Source organism: Aricia agestis, chromosome 20 (genome assembly GCF_905147365.1).
Source record: "Aricia agestis chromosome 20, ilAriAges1.1, whole genome shotgun sequence".
Classification (NCBI taxonomy): domain Eukaryota; kingdom Metazoa; phylum Arthropoda; class Insecta; order Lepidoptera; family Lycaenidae; genus Aricia; species Aricia agestis.
Genome location: NC_056425.1, coordinates 7,849,289 through 7,866,880, shown reverse-complemented (window position 1 = coordinate 7,866,880; position 17,592 = coordinate 7,849,289). Strand labels below are relative to the sequence as shown.

The following is a 17,592-nucleotide window of genomic DNA, read 5'->3' as shown; positions in this document are numbered from 1 at the left end:
ATGAAGTAAATAATAAAATATTTTATTACAAAGAGTAGGCGTTTGTTAATATTGTTATGACTTATGACATTTTTAATTTGACACAAATATGTATTATAGTGAGGAAAATATTAGAATATTGTCATGCCAGTTAGTACGTTGGCAACACTGATCAGTAAAAAATATAAATTGACAGTCCCTACTAGGGACTGTCAATTTATATATTATTTTAACCTTTGTAGGGACTCCCTGCAAAAGTTTATTTTGTCAAAAATTTAAAAAAAAGTTTTCAAAATAATAATCCTATTATGGAAAATTTTAAAGAATTGTTTTTGACATGTCTTTTTAAACGTAGAGGCTGTCTAAATAGGTATTATTTAATGGTAATGGAAACACGCATACATTTATATTGGATATTTATTTTTGAACATGGTAACACAGTTTGTTAAATACATTTCCAATTTCAAAATTAATGATATTATATCCAATAAAATTGGCTAAATATATATTGGACCAAAATTGTACTGTTTGTGGTTTGTAGATCGCGTCGTAGAGGGCAAATAAATATACATAGAACGTTGAAAACGAATTTATTTGTTTCTTTTACCCAGTACCAACTGCCCAGTTTCTATAGCTTGTAATTAGCAAGCAGAACGTTATTTTGGATGTCTTTAGTGAAAAAATCATAGTTTAAAAAAAGTATTTTTTATAAAATATTATATAAAATATTTTCTATAGAGGACATTCCATAGCCCACACATTAGTACAATGTAGTATTTTCTGTAACGAAGAGCTTTGGAATATACTATAGTAGGCTTTGATCAAGCAAACTTGGTTGGACTCTTTGGGCATCAATCCCACACACTTAAAATAAATAAAATTCTATAAAAACAATAACAAATTAAATAATTAATAATTCTAGCTTTAGCGCTTAATTCATTTACTTATCGAATGAGTACCCTAAAGTTTAAACTAACAGTAAGTAATAATTACTTAGATCAGTGTTTCCCAACCTGTGGTGGTTTCGCGACCATGTTTTTTTTTTAATGAAATAAGGGGGCTAACGAGCAAACGGGTCACCTGATGGAAAGCAACTTCCGTCGCCCATGGACACTCGCAGCATCAGAAGAGCTGCAGGTGCGTTGCCGGCCTTTTGAGAGGGAATAGGGTAATAGGGGAGGGTAGGGATGGGAAGGGAACGGAATAGGGGAGGGTAGGGAAGGGAATAGGTTAGGGGATTGCGTCTCTGGTAAACTCACTCACTCGGCGAAACACAGCGCAAGTGCTGTTTCTCGCCGGTTTTCTGTGAGAACGTGGTATTTCTCCGGTCGAGCCGGCCCATTCGTGCAGAAGCATGGCTCTCCCACGTGTTTGGGGTTCCGCGAGCATCTGTTCGGGGATCCACGGTGTCACCACCTCTGGACCATACAATATAATCAATTTTTTTTATAAAGGACTAGCTGTTGCCCGCGACTTCGTCCGCGTGGACTTTAGTTTATAGCGCGCGGTGTCAACAAAATTTGTGTCAAATTTAAAAACTTTTTAAAACCCTGGTAAGTGGTACCCCTCTTAGGGCCGCGCTACACCGGAATGGCAGCGCTGAAAGTGCTCGCCTCGCCGCTGCCATTCCGGTGTACGGCGGCCCTTAATTAATCAAAATACCCAAAAACAGCTGTGCAGTGTGCACATAATCTATACTAATATTATAAATGCGAAAGTATCTCTGTCTGTCTGTCTGTCAGTCTCGCTTTCACGCCAAACGCCAAAACTACCGAACCGATTGTAATGAAATTTTGTATAAAGATAGTCTTAAACCTGAGAAAGGACATAGGCTACTTTTTTACTGGAAAAAAGGGTTGTCAGGGGGTGAAATTGCGTAAATTTGTTCAAATTAAATTAGGTTCAAAAATTCATAATAGATGGCGCCGTGCGTCTTCTACGTCGCGCTGACGCTTGCTCAAAAGTCTTACTATAAGAGGTAGTATCATCTTACATTTAAGTTTCGATTTTTTTTCGATTGTTATATCTATTCTACGGTATTAAATAACTCAGTACTTTATCTGTGCAGTGACGTAACCTTAAACCTATCAATGATAAATAGTTTATGGGTAAAGTTGTGTAATTGGGGGGCTAAATAAGCTTTAAAATTTGGCATAAAATATAAAGTTTAATATAAAAGTATTTAATTTAAATACTTATTGTGTGCACACTGCACAGCTGTATTGATTTAAGGGGTACCAGGGTTTTTTTATAAAAGCTTTTGACACCATTTTTGTTGACATCGCGCTTTATAAACTGAAGTCCACGCGGACGAAGTCGCGGGCAACAGCTAGTAACTAATAAATATGATTAGTTCTATGTTACAATGAAGTAAAAAATAAAACGCTATCTGTTGAATCGTATTAGAACTAAAATGTTCATTGCATCGATATATTTCTGGATTTTTATAATATTATACATACAATATATTTAAGTAAAAAATAAAACGCTATCTGTTTTCATATATTAGAATTAAAATGTTGATTGCATTGATATATTTTCTGGATGGAATATAGGCCAACACGGTACACTTGAACTCCTTTATTTTAGAGAGCCTTCTGTTGTCAACTTGTCACATATATAAGAAATGCAGTAGGAGTTCTTAAGTATGATTAGTTCTATGTTACAATTAAGTAAAAAATAAAACGCCATCTGTTGAATCGTATTAGAACTAAAATGTTCATTGCATCGATATATTTCTGGATTTTTTATAATATTATACATAAAATATATTTAAGATTTTTGAAATTTTATTTTAATACACATCCAAGACCCAGGAACATTGAAAACTTTTTGTTCCGCCTGCGGGACTCGAACCCAGGACCCCCGGGATGAGCGCTGGCCACGCGCAATGCGAATTCATTTTCATCGATATTTTCATGGAAATAAGATATTTTCCCACAACAAAATGTAGCCTATGTCCTTTCTCAGACTCTAGAATAACTGTGTACAAAATTTCATTGCAATCGGTTCAGTAGTTTTGGCGTAAAAGCGAGACAGACAGAGATACATTCGCATTTATAATATTAGCATGGATTTACACAGACCCTGTGTGCTTGAGTTCCTATTTCCTAGGGGTCCGTCGCTCAAAAGGGTTGGGAAACACTGATTTAGATAGATTTAGAGAGTTCGGCACCTTTACGCGTCGTATTTTCGTTTCTTCATAACTTTCATGAAGAGCACCATATCTGTAAAAAGAAAAAAAATATTATTATCTTAATCATGCTGCATGCATGCTGCTGTAGCGGCTATTTGCTGTTAAGGCGAGGATAAACCCCAATTTGTTATTCCGTGACTCCCGGTTTACGTAGTTCCAATATAGTAACGAAGTGTTAAAAAATATGAGACATAAAGCACAATATTTAAAATACCTTAAACCGTAAACATTTTAATAAAGCGTAATACTTTGGCTGTAATTAATTTACAAACTCACCTCCGATAAAAATCTATTTCTATATTAAAATGACCTTAACCGAACAATTTTGTTTCTTAATGTTTATTTCCAAAGATATTTAAAAAAAACATGAAAAATAGTGAAGATCCGCCCGAGAACCTACAGTTTTATGCTAAGCTAAAATGAATCTAATTGCGATGCGTATACACTTGGTCTTTGGTTGTGTGCAAGGTTATCGTTTTGGATTGAGATTAATCCTCGCCTTAAGGCTCTTTAGCACACTTACACTTCAATTTAATAAAGAGTTTGACAGATAAGGTATGTAATTAATTATGAATTAATTACATTTAAGTAATTAATGTTCCACTCTGGTCTCTGAGTGCGGCAGTTAAATTCCTTTGTCCCAGCTGGTCCCAGTTAATTTTTCAACTATTTATAGCGGTTAATTGCTGTTAAGTTTCTTTAGCGCACTTAAAACTCCTGGTGCAGTTAAAATACAGCATAAATAGATCTATGTGAATTGAGAATACATAGCAAGAATACACTTACTTATAAATATAACCATAACAACAGCCAGCATCAGCCACAGCCAACACTTCCAAGCGCTGCGGCTGTGCTCCTGCAACCTCTCTGACTCCACTTTCAGCGACATCATGTTTCTGTCTGTGAGTTCTGATGATTTTTTCAGAGCCTGTAATTAATAAATAAAAATTTTTGGTTTTTTATTTTATTAATTTTTTATTTAATTACTTATGTGCACGAGAAACATTTTTTTTTATGAAATAAGAGGGCAAACAAGCAAACGGGTAGCCTGAGGAAAGATAAAATCTGGGGGCACGGCAGTGCCCCCGCCAAGTCGAGCAAAAAAGCGGCACGGCCGTACCATCCTTTTCTCGAACCAATTCAGGCTCTTTTTGACCCCCTATAACTTCATTTTGGATAAACCAACAAGCCTGAATTTTCAGCTGCTAAGTAAGCATTGTATAAACATGGTATATTTAAAATTTCATTCAATTTGAACCAGTAGTTTAAGAACTGTAACTAGTTAAAGTTTCTTAATTTTGTCACTGACTGACTGACTGACTGACCAATCACCAAAAGTCTAGCTGATAGAACCTTCAAATTTAGAATACAAATATTTCAAAATTTCTGTCTAGTTTTCTAGATACACTAGCTTCATAAATAACTTTGTAATCCCATATAAATGTATAGCATTACAAAGTTACATTTGCGGTTTATGAATCATTGTACCCGTACCATGAATCGGAGATATTGATTTCGTTTATCGTCGGTAGAGAGATATCTAGCTAGTAGATATCTAGCAAGATAAAATAATAATTTACACAGCAAGACGACACAAAGGGTCTGCTTATTTCTAATGAGAAATCTCTTTCAGCAGCCCTACGGAGAGAGATTGGATGAGGATAGCAGATAGGATGTGCACAATTATGAATAAAAAATTAATAATATTAAATCAATATGCACTTCTTGATATTTTATTTCTGGTTGGTTGTGACTTGTGAGGTCTTTTAATATTATTGCTACTTCTGAGTAACATGTTGTTTTCTAGGGTTGCTGAGGATTCCTCTTCCTCTTCCTCATAATGAGGAAGTTCCGCAATAATTTGGGTTCCTCAACCGTTACCGCATCCTCATAAATAAAAATACAAAAATCCTCTTCCGCTATCGCTTCCTCAAAATTTAGGAGGAATTTATGAGGAATTTCACTGCGCATGCGCGTCGCGTATATAAGCATGGCAACGCACACGCCAGAGTGCGATGCCGGACCGAACGGGCGAGCGAGACCTACCCTCTCGCCACCCGCGCTGTTCCTTGCTTGTTTGTTTTAATTTTATTGACATAATATAGCAAGCGTTGTTTTGTTTACGCGTGTACGCACTACGCAGAAACGCACGCAATGCGAATAATCTAATAATTTGATTTCTTTTATCGAAAATCGAAATGAGACCGAAGTGTAGTGCTATATTTTTTTTTAAATTTGGTTCACAAAACAAGATACAATTCACAATACATTCAGTTATAAATAATAAGAGTATAAAATGACTAATACTAGGGAATGTATCTCTCTAGGAAGTGAACACAACATGCACATAACAAAATAAAAGAGTTGTGTCAACTAAATACTAAATTAAATACAGTTACAAAAAGAAAAGTTAGGAAAAAAAAGACAGCCATTACCCTAACCGTAGATGGCCATAAGATATTTTTTAGAAGAGACAAGAGAACCAGAGAATATGTCGTAAGCCGTATTGATAGCATTATAAGATGAACATATCAGGGGTTCCCAGACTTTTTTTGTCCACTGCCCACTTTGAGAACAAAATATGTTTAAGTGCCCCCATTGTTTCACCTACTTTCTTTTCCTAATTTAAATTAAGGGGTTTTTGCCACAAATTTGTCGCTAATATTAGCCCCCCCAGCCTCTATAAAATGCCGCCATTTTTTCTGAGTCCCACACTGCCCCCCTTTAGACCTTCAGCGCCCACAAGGAGGCGTAATCGCCCACATTGGGAAACACTGTACTATATAGACGTACTTCCTCTTCCGCTTCCTCATCCGCATCCTCTAAATTTGCGCGTGACAATTCCTCTTCCTCCTCCTCTTCCTCATAATCACTTCCTCAACAACCCTATTGTTTTCTTCAATATGAAGTTATCATAGCTGGGCACCGTCAATCAAATAGTTAACTTCGTTAATCGATAATCCGTTAAATTTCGAAAGAATTAACGCAAGTTAACGTTAATCCGTTAATTTATGTAAAATTGCATTTTTTTATCGTTGCGTTAGTGAACTTATTAGAAAACCTGTTGGTTTAGGTTCTGAAAGTTAACAGGTTAAAAACAACCAAAATATTCATATAATTCTAATGGGTTATTTAATATTCGGGCATAAGTTGTATAATATTCCCCTTTATGAAGTTGAAGTTCTCGTCTGTAAAGCGAGACTCGTTTTGGTGTTAAAATGTCTTTACCCGTGGAAAAAAAGATAATAATATGCATTATAAAATTGAGATTAAAATGTGCAAGGTATATTTAAAGTGTATAAGCGTTCTCTGTGGAAAAACAAAGAGAAAAAAAAAAAAACAACTTTTGAGCCTGATTACGTTTACAAAATTTTGTACTGTGTCTACTCTTTCTTGACCGACTGCTTTTGAAACTTATTTCGCGCCACGCCGCGGTGCTGTGCGGTAAATATAGGCATCGGATTAACGATTAACGGACTTCTACAAATTAACGGAAGTTAACGTGTCCGTTAACATTTTCTAAATTTAACTTAAAAGTTAATCCGTTAATGAAAATGTTAACTTCGTTAATTAACGATTAACGGATTAACGAGTTAATGCCTAGCTATAGAAGTTATTTACTCTGACATGTGGTTTTAGTGAAGGTAGTAAGTAGATAAAATTTGTCCTGGTTTAGAATAATTTGGCCAGTTTCTGTTTGGTGAAAAAATGACAAAAATTTATCTTACATTATAAATGAATATATTGGTTAACCTAGGCATACGCTTGGAGCGATTCTTGAGTGACTAAAGGCGACAAATATCAAACATCAATGGACAAATTTCTACCTATTTCAAAACTATGTTATACCAGAGACTAGATATTACTGATCTGTGATCATACTTACGTCAGTATCCCCTTTGATGATAGTGCTAGCAATTTGGGACTGTTCCTTCAGACTCTTTGTCAGCATCACCATGTTCTCTGCAACCTTTTCCTGCATGTTCTGATGGTACTTCAGCAGGGAATCTATATCTTCTTGACTGGTACTGTTGCTGGTGAAATTCGGTGCCTTGATGATGTTACGTTTGCGAAGCTTGTCGTCACTCTCTTCTGAAAAATAAAGTAAGATAGAATGAAAACCTGTCCATTTATTTTTAAGACAAACCTGTCTCCTTAGCAGTACCAGCTGTCACTCTTACTAACTACTGGCTTGGCTTGACTAAAAGGTTACATTTTTATCACAGGAAAATGCATGATTGTTTTGGATAAATATACAATGTCTGAAATCACGTCAGTGGGTTTCGGCCTAACTGAGCATTCTATCTCACTCATTCATAAGATCTTCCTCTTCGGCCACAAGGCATATTCCTAAAGAATAGAACAAGAAACTGAGTTCAATATTTACCTAGTCCAAAAAGTTCAGACCTAAGTTCGACACCATATTTGGCTACCGTCTTCTGGTGTATCTCTTGTGCAGCACCGTCAACAGTTGTCGTGGCTGCTCCATGAGACAGCAACTGTGCTGCTTCCAACTGAAACATAATTAATTCTTGAATTTTTTGTCTCTCTTATGCTTGAACTCCCAAGCGGTCGAATTCTACCACGAAAACAATAGATTTTCAGGAATCCACAAATCAAAAGATTAATTTGATCTTGTTATTGTAAAGAACGAGGAATAAAACTATATTACTACAATCAAGTTTTTCTAAATGAAAATAATATTCCTGTAAATGTTGACAACACATAGACAGGCAGCGAAACTTTTGGTAGACAGCTTAGGAAATTTAAAAAATAACTTATTTAAGTACTCTATTAAAACAGTATCTTACCTTCTCTGTTGGACTGTTAAGTGTCGCTGTTTGGATCACTCCTTTTAAAAAAGCTGCCCTCTTGGTGTATTCTGACAAAACTTCTTTCCCAGGTTTACTATAAGAATTAATATGAATACCTAATGTATGCTGTATTTACAAATGTAATTTTAATTATTTACTTTCATACTAAACATGATAACATTATAAACAATAAAAAATGTACTTACTTTACGTAGATTCCAAATTCTAATTCTTAGTTTTTATATGCCAGAATTCAATTCTACATTTATTATGCCTTGAATATTAATAATAGATTTACAAAATTAATTTCAGACTGCAAATAAATCCAAAAAGCATAAAAGACACTACTTACTCTGGGCCAGTCTTCAGTTCCGTTATCATTTCATTTAATGATTTCACGTATTGTTTTAGTCTGTAGTTACCATCTATGGGCTCTTGTTTTGCCATTATTTCACATTTTAGCAGTAATTGTCTAACATTTATCTCAAGTCTTGATCTTGTCGGAACCGTATGGGAATGTATTCGCTCCTGCTCAACTGCCATGTTTTAGAACAGAATATTATGGCGCAGAGGACTTGGTGATGTTATGTATTTCTTTATTTAAAAACCTTGTTTTCGTCAAACAAATTACCAATAGTGATAAAAATATTGAAAATAAATTATATTATAAATTTGTGAAAAATTGTACACCTCACAATTTGTTTTCAAATTTTGACATGTTTTCAGTTTTGACTTTTGACATCTTTTTCTTCTCCTTCTCCTCGTTAGTTTTTTTATACAAAATATAAAGATTGGCAAAAGATTTGTATGATCAGTTTCAGCGGTGAAGTAAAGCTCAAGTCAAGTGCAAATAATTTGTAAAAGCTATTATGAATGGATCAGTATGATATATTGTTGCCCACTGCTTGTTGGCAGTGGGCAAGAAACCACCACAAAAATACCGAATGTGAGAGTCTTTCTACACAAGAAATCCTAAGAATTCATTACGAAGTGCTCGATTTGTATAAATCTTTAGAATTAATAGTACACAAAGTGCTTATAATTGTAATAGAAACAAAAGTTATACTTTAAGAAATATTTATTTGCCAAATAGAATACTTAGAAAATATACAAATTATGATTTCTGTGCCTGCTTCTTAGCAGCCTCGGCTTCCGCTTCAGTCTTCTCATAATCTGCAATTAGCTTCTCGACCTCAGCGCTGGTCAGAACTCGAATGATAGTTTTGTTGTCCTTCCTTGTGAGTGTTGCCATTTCAACTGAAAAAAAAGTTTTTTTAATAAACATTAAAAACTTGTTGATAAATAAAATTATATTTTGTAATACTCTTTGCCATTAAGATTATTTATTCAGGCATATTATGCTTGGGGGAGGCCTACATTCAGCAGTGGACAGCAATAGGCTGGTGATGATGATGCTGCTGAGTCTTTTTCTCTGAATTGCTGTGGTCATGAGACAATATCAGAAAATATCAAGAGGTAATCTATACTTATATCTGGTAATCTATATATCTATACATATTCTTACCTTTTTCTGGTGTCAGTTTAGTCATGTCCAAAGTTTTACTCAATACTTTGATAGCTAATGCTTGAGCCTCAGCCAATGTTGTTTCATTCTCCTTATACTCCTGCTTGAGACTTGATACAGCAGCCTAGAACAATATTAACAATGAAAAATGTATGAAACTACTCTTTGTTTTCTAACAAAGGGCTCCTCCTCTTCTCTTCTCAATCCTTGGACTGCAGATTCTTGGAAATCTATTGTTCTCGCGGCCACATGTGGCCGCTTGCGAGTTGAAGCATTAATATGAACTTTGTTTCACAAAAATCTTCCAACTTTAACATCTAAGTACTTTCTTTCACTAAAATCTTCAAACTTTAACATCTAAGGTATTCCATTTGAAAACAAAACTAATATCTTATTTTGCTTGTCAAGTCAGTTTAGTTAAATATGTGATAATTATAAGTAGACAAAAAACTTACAGCACTATTGTTTCCGATGCAAGTGGCTTTCCATCCACCATAGTTACCGCTGGGGTCCGACTGGTAGAGTTGGTAGCCATAGTGCTTGTCCCAGCCCATGTACAGAATTGACACACCAAAAGGTCTTTTACCTGTAATCATAAAATATGATGAGCACCCATAATATGTATAATACGAAGTATAATAGTGCCTGCCAGTTATAAAATTATGTTTGTTTGTTGTTCATTGTTTTCCGTAATGTTGTTAAATTTATGAAAATTGATTGTTAAACAATGTTGCAAGCAGTTTGATATGAGTTTAAGTTCTTTTGGCTTGTTATAAATAGATTGAATCTCAGGTTAATTCAGTCAAAGGAGTATCTATTTTTAAATTGAGTATAATTGCCTTAATTTGCACATCATACTGTAACAATATCCATAGAACCTTTAAATGTCAAATTATATTGCTATAAGTTACACTCCAGTCTCATTAGCTATTAATCCTTCAATCGTGGATTCTTGGAAATCTATTGTTATTCTATTGTGTCTCGCTCACCGGTGAGCTTATGGGACTTGATGGGTTCATTAATAAGAATGGAATCATAAAAGTACCTCCGTATTGTGTGTACGCCTGTTTCACATCACAGAGCCAAGAGACAAGCTGTTCACAAGGTATAGACTCGCCATACTGAAGTAAATATCTCTGTGCAATCAAACGCAGCTCATTTGTAAGAACGTTGGCATCTGAAGTGATACCAGCCACTGAACAGACCATGTCATCGTTGAGTTTGTAAATTTTCTCCGAGAAGAAAACTTCATCTAGAAGTTTATTTGTGTTTCTTCTTTCGGCAGCTAAAAGAATGCCATCGGTGGCAAGTATTCCTAGTGATGTACCAGCGTGACTGATAGCTTCCATAGCATATTCCACCTGGTATAAGCGCCCTGTGAATGTAAGAAAAAAATTAGTTGAGAAAGTTACCAAATAGCAATTTCACTGGATTGCTTCAAGACTTACCTTCGGGCGAGAATATAGTTGTACGTGTATCATAGCGACGGGCCTAGTGGATAAAACAAAAGTTGTTATTTTGGATAATGACTAGCAAGTTGTTGTTAACCTAACAATAATGAAACTACGGCAAATATTTAGTTACATTTCTAAAGTACTCACCATCTTAATGTATTATTCAATTTAGATTCGGTTTATTTACTCAAAAGTACACCTTTTTAATTAAATTTTGTAGTAAATAATTTCACAAGCTAGAGCTTTGCCGGGATGACAATTGACATTTTGAATTTGACATTGACACCAGCATGACACGGAAATTTTTAGTTTTTTTTTTTTTAACATTGGGTGATGTAAAGTAAATACTGGCAGTGTCAACTAAAAAACACGGGAAATAGTTTTCAGAAACATAAACTGATCCATAGACATAATATATATGAACTGATCAATGCTCACCGTTTTTTACAGTTTATTATAAGTTTATGGTTTTTTAGAGTTTATTTTTCTGCTATGGTATTAATGTGAATCAGTCCTTTATGTTGTATTTTATTAATTTAGCGCCATCTCGTGTGGAGTAGAGGTAACTAATACAGTATTGTATTAGTTCTGTTGTTGAACATTAGATGGCATTAGCAATACTTATTTAACATTATTATTAATTTTAAAATAATATTATAATTATACCTAAGTATTGTTATTTAATTATAATTAAATAAATTTGAATTAAAATAAAATAAGAAAATATATTTTTTTATAAAACTTCTTTTGAAGCTAATGATTTAGGATTCATTGAAATAAATAAAACTTGATATTATCTTAAATAATTTATTTTAGTAAAAACACCCATACAGAAGGTCACATAATAATACTTAGCATTATTATACAAGAAAATAACAATACAAGTAATAAACAACATACACTTCTCAATGTAATTTTGCAGCTTAGGATTTTATCATTAAACTATAAAAATGCTTTAAGTACGTCTAAAGTGCTAAGCAGATAAAATTTTGTAAAATAGTTACTTTGAGTCTTTGGAAGGAGTGGAAAAACAACAAATAGATCATCATAGTACGAAATAAATAAATAAAATAAATGAAATTGTGGTGTAATAAAAAGAATGACTCTAATTTCTAAAATAGCCCTTAGTAGGGCCTAGATTATAGATACGGAGTGTTACTGATTTATAAAAATAATTAAGAATCTATAAACAGCAGTGGAAGTTACAAAATTACATTAGAATTCTTAATAACACACACACAAATATTAAATTATTTATAGTAAATTATTATTATGTATTTGAATTCATAATAGCATTAAAAAGTTCAGTAAGACCTTATTACAATCAAAATAAAAAATTATTACACGTAACATAGTCTAGAAGCTACGCATAAAAATTTAATGTTCATTTTCACTTCTGAGAAATGGTTGGATGAATGGATGGATGGATGATGATATGTTTATGTACATGAAATACTTATTTAAAATCGGCAGCACTGAACTTCATGAAAAATGTGTCAATTTATAAAGTTTTGTGCCTCGTCACATAATATTGTATTGATCTTAATGTAAATAAAAACGGCACTCGATCAAATAAAATCTATGTTACCTATTTTACGTGGTAGAGCCATGCTTCGGCACGAATGGGCCGGCTCGACCGGAGAAATACCACGGGCTCACAGAAAACCGGCGTGAAACAACGCTTGCGCTGTTTGGCCGAGTTTACCGGAGGCCCAATCCCCTCCCATGTTCCCTTCCCTACCCTTCTCTCTTCCCTTCCTTACCCTCCCCTATTCCCTCTTAAAAGGACGGCAACGCACCTGCAGCTCTTCTGATGTTGCGAGTGTCCATGGGCGACGGGCGTTGCTTTCCATCAGGTGACCCGTTTGCTCGTTTACCCCCTTATTTCATAAACAAATGTATTTCAGTACCTATTGCGCTGCTAAAATCTTATAAATTAGTAGCATTATAATTGCCCATATAATATTTTATTTACACTTAGACCAAAACACACACACACACCGATAAAATAAAATACAAAATCTAAGCATGGCTGTCCCCATCATTTGACCCAGGGACTAGTCAAACCGAATTACGCGCTGTCGACACAATATCCACTATGGGCTGTACTACAATATACATGAGGATCATAACTACAAAAACTATCAGGGCTGTAGCCAAGCCCCCCTGAGATGTGGTGAAATACTCCATATTGAAGCCCAAAATCATAGTGATAAGACCCATGGATATAGCGAACAAGCCGACTAACATGTGGAATATTTTCACCGGGTTGCTTCTTATGAGTAGACGCACTTTTGAGGAGAAGAGCGCAATAATTCCAGACACGAAACTTAGGAGTGTGAAGCTTAGAGCTATTACACCTGAAAATGACGATAGCATAAAGTTAATGTTATAATTTATAATTAAGGCGCTGTGGTTGTTGCAACTACGTAAAATGGGTTTTTTTAAACACGTTTTTAGTAAAGGAAATGTCATTATTTAAGTATAAAATAAGTACCGTTTTAAAATTGAGAAAATTTCCTATACGCAAAGGTATATCAGTACACAATTTGAAAAATTCTGCTCAATAAAAAAAAACTCAAAGATGACAGTTATAACGCTGTTTTTCATAATTAAATAATTTTATGGGTAAATTACACACTTTCTAGAAAAAACAAAAAATGTAGTATATGTGTCGTAACATAACGTAAACGATTTGATATATTTGATTTGTGTAATCCTAAAAACAAAAGGTTTTTACTCCTATTTTCTATTATCAAGGCACGCGGCGAGCGCGTAACAGCCACTGTACAAGGCGCGCTGATATGAATGTTATTTTAATGTCCTTATCGTCGATATTCGTACTGACAGACATCGACCTGCTTATGTTAGGGACTACTGGGCCTTAAGCAAGATTGATAGTTTTCGCTAATAGCGCATGTACATTGTAAATAATCTGACCAAATTCCGTCCAAAAACATATCAGAATATTTACAGAATTGTTGGCAAACGTCAGACAAAACTTTTTATTTACTGTCGATGCTGGTGCCTGCCGTCTAGCATGAAAACATTTCAGTAGGCAATATATTATTATTATAATATTCTAATTCCTAGCAAACGACCTTGACCATACATTTGCCGCGTTGCCGAGATCGCGCCAAAATCCTATTTTTTTTTACTTTTTAACTTAGTTCAAATTCAAACGTCCAGTACGTAGTTAATGAAATTGTCGATCTATTGGCGTGTGTTTCAAATAACCGTAGTTTGTAAATACTAGGGAGATACTGAATTTATGCTTGAATTTAAATAAATTGGTATTACTTTGGAAGCCGATTTCATGAGTATAAAAAAACAGAAATAGGAAATAGCTATGAAAGGAACGTTCATATACATACTGAAGATTATTGCTGTATTTTTATTACAATTCTGTAGCTTTCAAATTATGAGTTAATAAGCCTCTAAAAACGGTAAATTACGGCATCTCCGTAGGGGGAGCGTCTTAATACCGGGCAGTAGTTTTTAGTTGGCCTGTGACATCCTCAAACAACAACAAAGACAGGAAAAAACAATTTGTAATGATAGACGTGGGAGAGCCATGCTTCGGCACGAATGGGCCGGCTCGACCGGAGAAATACCACGTTCTCACAGAAAACCGGCGTGAAACAGCGCTTACGCTGTGTTTCGCCGAGTGAGTTTACCGGAGGCCCAATCCCCTACCCTATTCCCTTCCCTTCCCATCCCTACCCTCCCCTATTTCCTCTTAAAAGGCCGGCAACGCACCTGCAGCTCTTCTGATGCTACGAGTGTCCATGGGCAACGGAAGTTGCTTTCCATCAGGTGACCCGTTTGCTCATTTGCCCCCTTATTTCATAAAAAAAAGTTAAAATTTTTGTTCAAAAATATTTTACGTGTTGTTTTAATGTTTAATCTTGTTTTACAACCGTACAAAGTTCCCATTGCTGGGAGAGTTTATCAGTTATCGCATTGTTGCAATAACAATAATCACTTAGTTTTCACTATCACTCCGAATTGGAACTCCCAGTGATGTGTTTATCGTCTGTCAAGACTCGAGATACGTCTGATAAACATAACTAGTACCACGTAACTGCAAAGTTCGTTTCGCGTAGGTAGAATTCAATAAATAATCTTACAAGAAAATAGTTTTGATGCTGACTTGATATTATTAAACTGAGGGCCTGTTTCACCACTTCCTGATAAGGCTATCCACCAATTAACTTGACAGATCAAGTATGGAGAATCTGTCAAAAAAGTGGTGAATAACCTATTAGGCACTTTTTTTTTATGAAAGAAGGGGGCAAACGAGCAAACGGGTTACCTGATGGAAAGCAACTTCCGTCGCCCATGGACACTCGCAGCATCAGAAGAGCCGCAGGTGCGTTGCCGGCCTTTTAAGAGGGAATAGGGTAATAGGGGAGGGTAGGGATGGGAAGGGAAGGGAATAGGGGAGGATAGGGAAGGGAATTGGGCCTCCGGTAAACTCACTCACTCGGCGAAACACAGCGCAAGCGCTGTTTCACGCCGGTTTTCTGTGAGAACGTGGTATTTCTCCGGTCGAGCCGGCCCATTCGTGCCGAAGCATGGCTCTCCCACGTATAACTTTATCAGCTCTATCAACTTTATCAGAAAGTGGTGAAACAGGCCCTTAAAATAGTATTCTAATAAAAGTTTTTGTCAAAACATAACTTGACATGCTTTTAGGTCAAGGGTGAGGACACATTTATTCAGCTAAATTTTAGTATCTGTAGGGATGTCAAATCTTACCGCAAATGCCATGAGGTGTGTTAATCGTCATGTTCACTTGGGCCAGCCCTAGGAAGGTACCGGCGATGACGAAGAGCGAGCCGATGAGCTGGAGACAACCATGGATGACTCTTCTGCTGTCCTTGCTGAGTTGGAACGACCAGGCATTATGCTTGTGCAGCGTCAGAACTGACTCTACCAAGAAGAATTGATACTGAAAGAGAACAGATTAAGATATAAAACAGTTTTAGGAGAGCAACGCTTGGTCTCTTTTAACTGGATTAAAACACTTTTAAATCTAATTTTAAAAGTGTTTTGATCGAGTTAAAAGAATACGAGATCTTAAAATGAACATACTCTACAATAATAAAAAAAGAGCTAAGATTTGTTTGTTTGTTAGGCTCCGAAATTAGGTACTGTCCGTAACGATTTTAACAAGACGCAATTATGAATTAAAACAATTAGAATATAGAGAAGGACCGGTAGTATACTCCTGTTTATGGCAGAAAAAACTTCTATTTAGTTTGTCGATTTAAAGAAATTCGTGAGGGAGATAAGCGATAACATTTATCGGCATACAATTCAAACATTCAAGGGCGATTATAGTACACTTTCTTAACGTTTTTAGGGTATCGTGTCCAAGAGATAAACATTTTTCTGTGGAAGCTGGTTTTAGTAGCACGATGACCATTTGCTGACCATACTGGAATTCATGACAACGCGTTGCAAGATACGCGTTGTTCAAAAACACTTCAACTATTCCACCTAGTAGCACTGATGGCAAACGTGACACTAAAACCCAGCTTAGACTCAACTGTCTCTGATACATACACCAGTCCCCGCGAACACGATATGGAGCTGCAGATTCGTGATGGAACCATCAGGCTGGGACGTCAGGGCGAAGTGCCAAACACAGAACACAACCACGATTATCTGCATATGATGCAGCAGGTTAACCAGCTGGCAGATAGCCCTCCAGGCGGAAGACCAGGAGGAGGAATACACATCTCCACTTTCTTCGTCGTATGTCGTTGGCGCCCGCGTCACTTCGGCCTGGTAAGGCACATGTTCCCTTACTTCGAACATTTCTATCTTCTCCACGGACTGGTGGCTCGTGCTTGGTCTGTCCATCGTGAAACTACTATGTCAAATGATGATAAAGATGCTGGGTATCGAATGATAGCGATCTTGCGTAATGATAAGAATTCGGATGGTTTAGGTATGTGTCATGTCGTCAATTGTGAAATTTGTGAGGATCGGTTACGTTTATTGTTTGGTAGATTGTTTTCCCCTATAAGCTGTTCCCTCACCGGGAGCTACATTACAAGCGAATGCTCCAGGTGAGGGCATCTTTAGTCTTATTTCATGTCAAAAGCTTTCGGCATTAAATAGCTAAAAGTTGATTAAGGGTAGTCCATTTTACCTTGCCAAGGTCTTTAACACTAACGGCCGTTCCCAATATTTGATCTATCTCTGGTTTTGCCTTACTAGAGATAGGAATAGCTCACATTAGACATTAGAGACATATATATATATATGTCTCTAATGTCTAATGTGAGCTATTATATACATATATACATACGTGGGAGAGCCATGCTTCGGCACGAATGGGCCGGCTCGACCGGAGAAATACCACGTTCTCACAGAAAACCGGCGTGAAACAGCGCTTGCGCTGTGTTTCATCGAGTGAGTGAGTTTACCGGAGGCCCAATCCCCTACCCTATTCCCTTTCCTACTCTCTCCTATTCCCTTCCCTTCCCATCCCTACCCTCCCCTATTACCCTATTCCCTCTTAAAAGGCCGGCAACGCACATGCAGCTCTTCTGATGCTGCGAGTGTCCATGGGCGACGGAAGTTGCTTTCCATCAGGTGACCCGTTTGCTC

General features: G+C 36.1%; 3 protein-coding genes across 3 annotated transcripts; all 3 read right to left on the bottom strand.

Moving 5' to 3' along the window:
* Window positions 1-552: 552 nt before the first annotated feature.
* LOC121737139 (vesicle transport protein USE1) lies at window positions 553-8,667 on the bottom strand. Its single transcript, XM_042128706.1, has 7 exons — window positions 8,342-8,667; window positions 7,987-8,083; window positions 7,563-7,689; window positions 7,062-7,267; window positions 3,962-4,103; window positions 3,131-3,206; window positions 553-977 (listed from the first exon to the last, which is right to left on the bottom strand). Exons 1-6 carry the CDS (start codon window positions 8,530-8,532, stop codon window positions 3,157-3,159), a joined length of 813 nt encoding a protein of 270 aa, XP_041984640.1. The 5' UTR covers window positions 8,533-8,667; the 3' UTR covers window positions 553-977; window positions 3,131-3,156.
* A 385-nt stretch (window positions 8,668-9,052) lies between these two features.
* On the bottom strand, window positions 9,053-11,232 carry LOC121737263 (proteasome subunit alpha type-4). The gene is made up of 6 exons (XM_042128887.1): window positions 11,116-11,232; window positions 10,963-11,005; window positions 10,560-10,889; window positions 9,970-10,100; window positions 9,515-9,638; window positions 9,053-9,246 (listed from the first exon to the last, which is right to left on the bottom strand). The coding sequence occupies exons 1-6, from the start codon at window positions 11,116-11,118 to the stop codon at window positions 9,104-9,106; spliced, it is 774 nt and encodes a 257-aa protein (XP_041984821.1). The 5' UTR covers window positions 11,119-11,232; the 3' UTR covers window positions 9,053-9,103.
* Window positions 11,233-12,853: 1,621 nt separating this feature from the next.
* LOC121737264 lies at window positions 12,854-16,854 on the bottom strand. Its single transcript, XM_042128888.1, has 3 exons — window positions 16,540-16,854; window positions 15,730-15,922; window positions 12,854-13,328 (listed from the first exon to the last, which is right to left on the bottom strand). The coding sequence occupies exons 1-3, from the start codon at window positions 16,837-16,839 to the stop codon at window positions 13,030-13,032; spliced, it is 792 nt and encodes a 263-aa protein (XP_041984822.1). The 5' UTR covers window positions 16,840-16,854; the 3' UTR covers window positions 12,854-13,029.
* Window positions 16,855-17,592: the final 738 nt, after the last annotated feature.